Here is a 12,079-nt window from a genome sequence, read left to right as displayed (position 1 = left end):
CAGAACACTGATATTCCTGTCTTGCAGGAAATCATGCACAGAACGAGCAGTATGGCAGGTGTCATTGTCATGCTGGAGGGTCATGTCAGGATGAGCCTGCAAGCAGGGTACCACATGAGGGAGGAGGATGTCTTCCCTGTAATACACAGCGTTGAGACTGCCTGCAATGACAACAAGCTTAGTCCGATGATGCTGTGACACACTGCGCCAGACCATGACGGACCCTCCACCTCCAAATCGAACTCGCTCCAGCGTACAGGCCTCGGTGTAATGCTCATTCCTTCAACGATAAACGTAAATCCGAGCATCACCCCTGGTGAGACAAAACCGCGACTCGTCAGTGAAGAGCACTTTTTGGCAGTCCTGTCTGGTCCAGCGACGGTGGGTTTGTGCCCATAGGCGACGCTGTTGCCGGTGATGTCTAATGAGCACCTGCCTTACAACAGGCCTACAAGCCCTCAGTTCAGCCTCTCAGCTTATTGCGGAAAGTCTGAGCACTGATGTAGGGATTTAGTGGGACACATGGAAAACAGTGTTTAAACCCTTTACAATGAAGATCTGTGAAGTTACTTGGATTTTTACGAATTATCTTTGAAAGACAGTTTATATATATATATAGTATTTACAAATTCACCACATTTATGATTTTATATGGGAATCAAAAAGCTTTCATTAATGTTCACCATGTGCTGATATGCTCAGCACTGTCAACTGACCCCATTATGACATCACAATGTAACGGAAGCCTTGCCATGATATCATTGCTGTTTCCATCTGACAAACAAAATTTAATTTCCACTCATTCCATGATAGATCTCTCACAGAGATAGGTTAAGTTCTTATTTTGAGAGTGTTAATATTTATCATCAATCGCTTATCGAGGGGAGAAAATCAAGTGAGTTTGACAAACTCCAGAAGGAGAACTCACAGATGAAGAGCGTCATCGAAAACTTGAGGAAGCAAAACATGGCTTTAAACCAACAGGATGACCAGGACAAGTTTTCACGTTTTGTAAGGCTCATCAGTTTTTCAAACGTTTTTCCAAAAATATCACTGTTTATTTTGTGGTTTCATAGACATACAGGCCTACATCCATAAAATCTTTAGCTTAAAAAGTTTTTTATGACACACTGTAGAAACTATTTTGCCTACTTCACTTCTGCTATACATTTCATACTGTACCATTGTGATTCAGGGATATCAGGAAAGCTACCCAATCGCAGAGGGCCATCGTGGCTTCATCAGTGATGCCAGACTTCTGCAGATGCAGAGAGCTGAGAGAGAGGCCATGGAAGCAAAGCAAAGAAAGATAAGTGCTATCCATGAGAATTATGTCCGGACTGCTCTCATCGGGGTTGGCAGCACCTTCTCGCACCACTTCGTCCCCCTCGAAAGCTCCACCAAGGCCTTTGCCACGAAGGCTTGAACACATAGCTCTGGCCCCACTGAAGAACGTGGTGGGGGTGGACGGAGTCCAAGTTCGACCCGGATCTCACTCTCTGGAGTCCATCCAGGTAAATAAATCATTCAGCAGCAGTAGCGTGTGGCCTGTTCCCGTCCCTCCCACTGGAGCTCCCTCCAAGAGGGGCAAGAAGAAGAAGGGCATGCGGGGAGTCACAGCCCTGAAAGTCCAGTCGGACCAGGGCTGTGCTGACAACAACGGACCCATTGACCTGATGGAGGAGGTGAGGGACATCGAGGCACACCTGAAGGAGGAGGCCTGGAAGGTAGGATGGACTTCGAATTTATTGTAAATGTGAAAATTTGAAGTTCAGAATTATACTTGAACTGATAAATTGCCAAAACAGATAGTTGTTCTATGTCTTAAAATCAAATCAAACTTTTATTTGTCACATGGGCCGAACACAACAAGTGTAGACCTTACCGTGAAACCAACAGTGCAGTTCAAGAAGAGTTAAGAAAATATTCACCAAATAAACTAAAGTAAAAATTAATAATAATTAAAGTAACACAATGACATAACAATAACGAGGCTAAAGAGGAAGAAAGGCTTTGAAGCTGCTATGATTTTCAATGTGTAATTTGAGTGTGACTAAAGTATTTTAGTGATTGGACAATGCAGGGCTGGTTTGTTGTTGTTTGAGGTATCAGTACCGAGTCAGTGTGCAGGGATACAGGTTAGAAAGGATACTCTCTTTGACAGCATGATAGAATAGATCCTAGAATACAGGATCTCTCTGTGTATTAGTTTATGTATATACTAGTTCTATATGTATTTCTATGATGGGAGCATTCTTTTCTGGTCTACACCAAAGGTGGTACATGAGGTGAAGGCCATGGGAAGGAGAAGTTTGAGCTCGGACATGTCCATGGGGGAAATAGCCACCAGCTCTCTGGGAAGCCTGAGCTGAGTGGATATGAACACCCCTGCGGAGCTCTGTGACTACTTGGATGTTGGCACCCCGGTCAAGTTGCGTGACAGCCCACCCAGGCCTGCTCCCCCTCCTACCAAGCCCAGGAGCAAACAGCCTCGGCCTATAAGGTTCCTTAGCCTGCCAAAGGCTGCCACCGGCTCAGGTCAGTCCCTCTCATGTACTCACACTAATGTAAATAAGACAGGGAGATGAAGCTAGGTAGGGTGATAGAAAAACAGTATGAAGGGAAGGGACACAAATGGCTTTAGCCCAGGGCTAAGACATTTTTCCACACTTGATTTGCCTGTTTCACAGTGAGATAACCTTTACTCAAGGCTAATTGGACCCTTCTTCTGAGCAGGGTGAGCACCAAAAATATATGTGCTAATTTTAAAATGATATCATAATGAACTTGTGTTAAAAGCTACAAACAGATATGGAAATGAGTAAATACATAAATAAATAGACAGTTCATAGAGAGATAGATGTCTGCTGTCAACCCATAGACAAGATGGCAGCCAGTGAGCCAAAGGGCCAAATCAAGAACCAGGCCAGATTGCAGCCCCTGTCCAACCCAGAGCAGGACCTGACTAAGACCTTCAAGCTGCTCCACTCTGCCTCTGATGACTGGTGAGCATTCACTGTAGACAAGACCAATGGAGCTAGGCTAAAGGAAGCACAGTGTAGTGTCCTTGGAAATGTCTATTTGAGCTACAGAGCGTAGAAACTTCTGAATTTAAGAGACCAGAGTCCTAATTGATGAACATCATTATAAGATTTTTGGAAAATGTTGTGGAAAATGCTTACGTTTCTTTCACTAAATTGCAGGGAGAAGAAGATCGAGGGCTTGACCTCTCTCCGTGTGATGGCTCAGAACCACATGGACATACTGATGCCTAAACTCCATGATATCTGCCTTGCCATTATAAATGAGGTAGCTGTATTCATTCACTGCCCTATTCATTCATCTGCACAAATCTGCTACATTTGGAGAACAAGTCAAATTATTGTGTCATGTTTCTGATGTTTGTGGGTTGCTCAACATTAATATCTGGTCCTGTGCGTGTTATTATGATTCAGGTGAAGAACCTGCGCTCTGCAGTGTCCTGTGCTGCCATGGCCACACTGGGTGACATGTACGTACACCTCCAGAGGGCCATGGACAGTGAGGTGGAGGGGACTGCTCCACAAAGCCAGCGAGGCCAACGCCTTCATCCGGCTGGGGCGCCAACATTGCCCTGGGTCACATGGTGCAGAGCTGCACCCCTACCCGTGTCATGAATGCCCTGCTGGTCGGTGGGCTGAGGTAAAGAGGGAGAGGGGTCAATTAACACTCACTAAGGGGTAGATCCGGACTTCCACGAATTATCCCATTATCCAATCCTCAAAATTGAGAAGATTGAAATACTGCTATTTTTTAATTAACTGCCTTTTTCATCAGCATGCAAGGTTATTCCACAACACTTCCTGCAGCAACTCACCCCAACGCTAGAAGTCACATTTTAATGGAATCAGATTTTTTTGTTATGTCTTATACTTCCTTGTGTTGTGTACTTCTTATTTTACCATTGCGTTACTTAGATTATTTTTAGCCATTGGTGGAGAGGTACTGTCTACTGATGTGTGCTAGCCTTTGGGGAGTAACAAGTAATTTATAAACCTTTATGAAGTGTATATATAGTGAACATTTTAGATGAGCGGCTATTAGTAAGGCATTTGAGGTATTAGTAAGTGCATGTACTCACATTCATAAATGCACTCATTAATAAATACACCATTTGTGACATTTAAAAATACATTTATAAATATGTATATAAATGGTGAGTCAAACCATTAATCAACCATTAACAAATGCCTTGACAATAACTCCTTTGTAACTGGTTTATAGTACATTAGTAGTACATTATTAATCATTTACAAATTGTGAACATACTATGATCAAACACCTTATTAATTATCTGATAAATCATGAACAAATCATTTAAAATAGCATTTATAAATGTGTAAATAACTTTATAGATTTCTTGACATTTTCAAATGTAGGAATAATGATTAATTAATGGTAAGTAAACTCTTTACAAACAGTTTATTAATGGTATATTAAGGGGACCTTAATACAAAGCCTTACCGAACATTTTGATCCATCGATGAGACTTCATCAATACAATCCATTATCATTCATCTCCTAACTCATGTATCTCTATGACATGTAACTGATGTGCTCTGTTTTTCCTTCCTCAGCCATCGTAACGCTGCGGTGAGGAGCTGCACTGCTCAGCACCTGGAGAGACTGGCTGAGGTCATGGGGACGGCTCGTCTCCTGTCGGGGAAGAAAGGCCTCACTGACCGTTTCTTGATTGCCGTCAGTAAATCGGCTGTGGACCCTGCACAGGAAGTCAGGTGGGAAGTTCCTCCTGTAAAGTAGCTTGCTTCAACATAACAGTTAAGGCCGGGATTCAATCCATGCCTCGCTATAGCACTAGATCGCCGACAATGCAGCTTTTAAAGGTAATTTAGTCTAGAGTCAACATCTGCAGTGTTTTACACAAATACAAATTGAAATTGACTTTAAAAGCCACATTGTCGGCTGTCTACAGCATCTATGCTAAAGCGTGTCATGGATTGAATTGCAGATTTTAGGTATTCCAAAACAACCACAGGTTCTCTTGGAGGGAAATAGTAATTGAAAACAAAAAGGAAAAATTATGAACAAAAATAAGTTCTACGTGGCATAGGAAAATCCAAGTCCAGGCACTCATGTGGGTTTGAAAGTTAAAAAGATGAAAGCTTAGCCGGGATGTTTGGCCGGCAGGGATGTTCTTCTCCCATCGCCAACTAGTGACCTCCTGCGGGGTGCAATGCACGGACACGGTCACCAGGTGTATGGTGTTTCCTCCGACACATTGGTGCTTCCAGGTTAAGCGGGCATTGTGTCAAGAAGCAGTGCGGCTTGGCTGGGTTGTGTTTCGGAGGACGCACGGCTCTCGACCTTCACCTCTCCAGAGTCCTTACGGGAGTTACAGCGATGGGAAAAGATTGTCACTATCAATTGAATACCACTAAATTGGGGTAAAAATTACAAATGTAAATGAGTCCAGTTCAGTTTCCTTCCTTCTGTTTGGTGTCTAATGAAGACAATCCTACTTGATCACAGTGGTCGGCCTGAGCTAAGTGCTGTGCAGATTCGCTAAGATTTTCATAATAACGAACGGTTAATACCCAGTTGTTATATTGTTGAGATGATTCGTAGATCAGGTAATGCGGTGCATTACTCAAACGACCCTCTTGCAAATTCTACCTAATGTATGTCTTATTTTTTCTCAGGTTGCCATCAATTGAGTACTGTTTTTAATCACAGACAGCAGAAATGATTTGATATGTTACACATTTAAGATGATATTAATATCTTTGTCCACAGGCATCATGGTCGCAATATCTTGAGAAACGTGGCCACCAATGGCGACTTTGCTAAAATGTGGGACAAATTCGCTCTGAGGAAAGAAAGAGAATCCTTGAGGGAGGTCATCTCAAAGGTTAACCTCAAAGAAAAGTAGATTCTCTCTAGATTATTAGAAGTGTGACAAATGAGCTGATATGATTACAGAAATCCAATCCCACTGGGCACAGACATCAGTTCAATGTCTAGTTTTGATATAACATTTGGGAACTCAACCAAAATGTGAAATCAACCAAAAATGTTGGTTAAAAGGTGGGTGAAAAAAATCCAATTGTGTTTTCTTCTGTGATTCACCATCATCACATAGAGTTTTTGTTGTTGTTGAAATGAGGTGGAAACAACGTTTATTCAACCAGGTTTTGCCCAATGGGATGAATTTAATATACTGTAAGATTATATCTTTCTGTCTTTTCTCTTTTTCAACAGGAATATCTGAATATTTCCCAACTTGACTATTATCCCCTCCAGTCCCCAAACTCCAATATTTTAGTTCATTCTAAGAAATTTGACACTATCATCCAAACCCCCATGTAAATATATCTTTTAAACTGCATTGACTCCTTGTCCAAGTCTTGAATCCACTATAAGGTCATATGAACCACATTCAAAGCACGAAATTACCTTTCCTCGAAGCTCCCATCTGATCTGCCAGCTCAATAGTGGTCTACTGAAACTATACTCACCATCTCAGGGGGTGCTCAGATCATCAACCACTGACCTCCACACCATCCTCAAAACCAGCAGTCCTCTTTTGGAGGCAGATTGGTCAGTGCTCCTGTATGGCACCAACATTGTGGATTTTCATCCAATACTTCTGGACTATGAGAACATTCTTTGGACAATAAAATGAGGTAAAATGGAAGCTGGCTACAGTCTCAGTATCCTCCAAGACAGTGTGAGGATGTGTAACAACAATACCTGTGGTTTAACTTGATGATCAGGGCCAGATTACTGAATGGGCACGCAGGGCACCTGCCCTGTGGGTCCCGACCTCCAGGGTATATCATCATAAGTTCCAAAACTAAAAGTATAGTGGATGTATATTATAGTACGTGGACGTTTTACAATTCGTGAGCTCGTTTCATTCTTTGTAGCCATGTTTTATGTACAATTAAAAAAATGTCGTGGGGTTGTTTTAGATCAATTTGCTTACTGGTGCCCTTCCATGCCGTCCCTAGGAGGGGTGCGTCACTTGAGTGGGTTGAGTCACTGACGTGATCTTCCTGTCTGGGTTGGCGCCCCCCCTTGGGTTGTGCCGTGGCGGAGTTCCTTGTGGGCTACACTCGGCCTTGTCTCAGGATGGTAAGTTGGTGGTTGAAGATATCCCTTTAGTGGTGTGGGGACTGTCCTTTGGCAAAGTGGGTAGGGTTATATCCTGCTTCTATGGCCCTGTCCGGGGGTATCGTCGGATTGGGCCACAGTGTCTCCCGTCCTCTACTGACTCAGCCTCCAGTATTTATGCTGCAGTAGTTTATGTTTCGGGGGGCTAGGCTTAAGTCTGTTATATCGGGAGTATTTGTGGTGATCCTAACTGACCTAAGAGAGGGGATTCTTACTAGGATTAAATTTCAGGAATTGTGAAAAACTGAGTTTAAATATATTTGGCTAAGGTGTATGTAAACTTCCGACTTCAACTGTATATTTCCCCTATAGGAAACAATGGGACGACCTCAGAGTTCCATGAACAATTTTTTGTTGTTTACGTTACAACGTGGGCAGGTCTCAATGCCAACAATAGTGAAGCAGGCATTGTGACGTAGAACAATGGGCTGGGCATAGAACTGGAGCTGGACGGGTGAAAAAATGCCCTAAAATAAGGCCTGTTTTTTTGTTGATTATTTAAAAACTACGGCAAGAAGCTGGGATATGGTAATATTATGAAACTGGGCTCCACGGCGGATGCAATGAACTTGTTTTTTTTTTATCAGAAAAAAGCATTGTTAAAAAGTTTGAGTCCAGCCTAACTGGAGCATCTAGGCTAGTCACTTCTCAGGGAAAGAATGCTCTTCAGTCGGTCTCTTGTCCACCAAGTGATAAGAACACACATAAAGTCGGTTTGGTGGTTTCTTGAAGTTCAATGGTTTGAGCCAAAGCCGAAAAGACTCCTCATCCATAGGAGGTGGGTGCAAATCAAAAGGTGCACAGCTGCACAACTGCACTCCAATCTCAAAATAGTTTAGTGGTCAAAACCTTCCTGCTCCATGAACAGCTTCCGTTTCTGCCAGTTATTGTGGCATCCCATTACCGAACATTAAATGCTTGTTTTGCATGAATCCATGTTTGGGAAGTTATGCGAGTTAGTTAGCTAGCTAGCTGCGAACTACTGGCCGGAAGTGCTTAAGTAGAAGTCCCCCACAAAAAAATATATAAACAGACCTCGCCCATATTTCCATTGAAACCTGGACAGAACCAAACCAATCAGTTATAAGTATTGTAATGACCAGACTAGATCATAAAGGAACAATTGTCCAGACAGAGGATTGAGTTAATGAATTGACCGTTTATTAACCCAACTTTACACAGGCTACTGTTTGGCCATAGCCCACGCCAAATAAATGAAAGATACCCTACAAACCTTCTCTTTTGAAGCCCAGACGTACTAGGTACTGGTAAGTACAACACAACCAACTAATAGCCTAACACATAACACACAGCTGTCTGTGCGTGTTGCTACTGTATATAGTGGGTGAAGGCATTCACAGCCGACCGCTCAGACGGGTGAGGGCATTCCAGCCAACCATTTTTTACTTGGTCCTTCTAGCCGGATTTAGTGACCAACAGTTTTTTATATGGTCCGTAATTTCTCCAACAATAGATTTTACAGATAACCAAGATACATGTAATACCCTTGTTTGAAGTAGATCAAGACATTCTCTATGGAAGACATGAACGGTAAAATAACGAAGGAACCTCTTTCAAGTTCAGCCGCAAGTTATTGCAGGAATTATAACACGTCGACTATCTCTCTCTAAACCATATACGTTTGACTATTACGAGCCTCCTGCTGCCTACCACCCCTCAGTCAAACTGCTCTATCAAATATCAAATCATAGACTTAACTATAATAAACACACAGAAATACGAGCCTTAGGTCAAATCCGGAAACTATCACCTCGAAAACAAAACGTTTATTCCATTCCGTATTTTATCTAACGGGTGGCATCCATGAGTCTAAGTATTGCACAACCTTCAATGTTTTGTCGTAATTATGTAAAATTCTGGCAAATTAGTTTGCAAAGAGCCAGGCGGCCCAAACTGTTGCATAACGTTATTATACCATGACACAATTTCACCTGGTTAATATTGCCTGCTAACCTGGATTTCTTTTTCGCTAAATATGCAGGTTTAAAAATATACACATGTGTATTGATTTTAACAAAGGCATTGAAGTTTATGGTTAAGTACACATTGGAGCAACGACAGTCGTTGATTGATTGTTTTTTATAAGATAAATGTAATGCTAGCTAGCAACTTACCTTGGCTTACTGCATTCGCGTAACAGGCAGGCTCCTCGTGGAGTGCAATGTAATCAGGTGGTTAGAGCGTAAGGGTGCAAGATTAGATCCCCCCCAGCTGACAAGGTAAAAATCTGTTGTTCTACAACGTTCCTAGACCGTCATTGTAAATAAGAACGTGTTCTTAACTGACTTGCCTAGTTAAATAAAGGTGTAAAGAAAAAATATATATATTTTTTTCTAATCGGCAAAATCGGCGCCCAAATATACCGATTTCCGATTGTTATGAAAACTTGAAATCGGCCCTAATTAATCGGCCATTCAGATTAAACGATCGACCTCTAGTTAATACCCTATTGTCATCACCCTAGACAGTTTACAATAGGGATTCTTATTGGAGATGTCCTTCTCACCTAACATACCATGCTGTTGAGATACTCTACATGAGTTAATAATGTGAGAGTCGTATTCGAGCCTGGTGAGAGGGGCACATACAGTATAGCCCAGTGGTTCCCAACCAGGGGTACTAGGACCCCTGAGGGTTCTTGGCCTAACCACATAACCACAGGGGGTACTTGAGACCATAGGCTTACTGGTAAAATGCACATGGGGGTACTTCAGGGGTACTCCGGGCAAGGCTAAATTCAGTTGGTGGTACAATAACCAAAAAGTTAGGAACCACTGATATACCCTATGCACAAGGTTGACTGTCTCTCTGCCTGCCCCGATCCTCACTCTCCCTCGCCTGCTCCCCTTTCTCTTCGCTATGAAAAATGATAGTGTGCATTTCTCTTCGGTTGGTCTCTCTCTCTCCATTGCTAACTGTAACGCCGTTCTTCTATCTCCTCCTCTGATGAAGAGGTAGAACAAGGATCGGACCAAAATGCAGCGTGATGATGATTCATGATATAATTTTTAAAGGAAAAACAATACAAGCGGAAACTACAAAATAATGAAAAGTGAAAACCGAAACAGCCCTAACTGGTGCAAACACAAAGACAGGAACAATCACCCACGAAACACTCACAGAATATGGCTGCCTAAATATGGCTCCCAATCAGAGACAACGAAAATCACCTGACTCTGATTGAGAATCGCCTCAGGCAGCCATAGACTAATTAGACACCCCACAAAACCCCAAGACAAAAAACACACCACAATAACCCATGTCACACCCTGGCCTGACCGAATAAAGAAAGAAAACACAAAATACTAAGACCAAGGCGTGACACTAACTCCGTCTTTCTTTGCTGTGAAAGATGCGAGAGTTTGTGCTGTTGAAGTAAACCATGGAAAATAGTTTCCTCCGTTGCAGAAAATACTACATCTTAGGAGTCGAGGAGTCCATTCCGCCAAGTTTGACACTCAAATTGTAGTTGACACCGTGAGTGGATGGACTCGATTCTTTTGAAGTCGACTCCCCACCACTAACTGTGAGATTGAGTCTGACTAGTAGCAGCTTTGTCTTCTCTTCCCTAGCAGTTGAAACTCAAACATTGAAAAACAACGTAGACTGTGAACAAAACAATGTAAATAGCCAAGAAACACAAGGACCAAGTCTCCCTCCAGTAGTCTTGAGTTTCAAGTAAATTAGACCAACTTTTATTCCTGTGCGCAGCGCTTCTAAAAATGTATCTTTCACTCAGATCTTCATGTGTGCACAACCCCCAGCCAGACAGTGTTGCAGCACAAGGTGGGATATATAGAATTCGTGGTGCTTTGACTTTATGCGAGTCATTTACCAGCTATGAAACAAAACAGCACAAATACAGTTACTGCAGCAGGTATTTTACTGTAAATGTGATCATACTTGACTATTTTGATTTACAAGTGAGTGAAATGCTGGCACTGTGGAGCCCTGACCACCCAGGATTCTGTAAAAGCCTACCCCAATGATGATACAGTGCCTTGCGAAAGTATTCGGCCCCCTTGAACTTTGCAACATTTCAGGCTTCAAACATAAAGATATAAAGCTGTATTTTTTTGTGAAGAATCAACAACAAGTGGGACACAATCATGAAGTGGAACGACATTTATTGGATATTTCAAACTTTTTTAACAAATCAAAAACTGAAAAATTGGGCGTGCAAAATTATTCAGCCCCCTTAAGTTAATACTTTGTAGCGCCACCTTTTGCTGCGATTATAGCTGTAAGTCGCTTGGGGTATGTCTCTATCAGTTTTGCACATCGAGAGACTGACATTTTTTCCCATTCCTCCTTGCAAAACAGCTCGAGCTCAGTGAGGTTGGATGGAGAGCATTTGTGAACAGCAGTTTTCAGTTCTTTCCACAGATTCTCGATTGGATTCAGGTCTGGACTTTGACTTGGCCATTCTAACACCTGGATATGTTTATTTTTTAACCATTCCATTGTAGATTTTGCTTTATGTTTTGGATCATTGTCTTGTTGGAAGACAAATCTCCGTCCCAGTCTCAGGTCTTTTGCAGACTCCATCAGGTTTTCTTCCAGAATGGTCCTGTATTTGGCTCCATCCATCTTCCCATCAATTTTAACCATCTTCACTGTCCCTGCTGAAGAAAAGCAGGCCCAAACCATGATGCTGCCACCACCATGTTTGACAGTGGGGATGGTGTGTTCAGGGTGATGAGCTGTGTTGCTTTTACGCCAAACATAACTTTTTGCATTGTTGCCAAAAAAGTTCAATTTTGGTTTCATCTGACCAGAGCACCTTCTTCCACATGTTTGGTGTGTCTCCCAGGTGGCTTGTGGCAAACATTAAACAACACTTTTTATGGATATCTTTAAGAAATGGCTTTCTTCTTGCCACTCT

At 42.3% G+C, this 12,079-nt stretch overlaps 1 protein-coding gene across 1 annotated transcript; it reads left to right on the top strand.

Moving 5' to 3' along the window:
* Positions 1–2,738: 2,738 nt before the first annotated feature.
* LOC127914570 (TOG array regulator of axonemal microtubules protein 2-like) lies at positions 2,739–3,850 on the top strand. Its single transcript, XM_052491623.1, has 2 exons — positions 2,739–3,309; positions 3,456–3,850. The coding sequence occupies exons 1-2, from the start codon at positions 3,163–3,165 to the stop codon at positions 3,654–3,656; spliced, it is 348 nt and encodes a 115-aa protein (XP_052347583.1). The 5' UTR covers positions 2,739–3,162; the 3' UTR covers positions 3,657–3,850.
* The last annotated feature ends 8,229 nt before the right edge of the window (positions 3,851–12,079 follow it).

This window comes from Oncorhynchus keta, chromosome 33, assembly GCF_023373465.1.
Source record: "Oncorhynchus keta strain PuntledgeMale-10-30-2019 chromosome 33, Oket_V2, whole genome shotgun sequence".
Lineage (NCBI taxonomy): Eukaryota > Metazoa > Chordata > Actinopteri > Salmoniformes > Salmonidae > Oncorhynchus > Oncorhynchus keta.
Note: the sequence above shows the minus strand (reverse complement) of the source record. Positions and strands in the feature narration are given on the sequence as shown.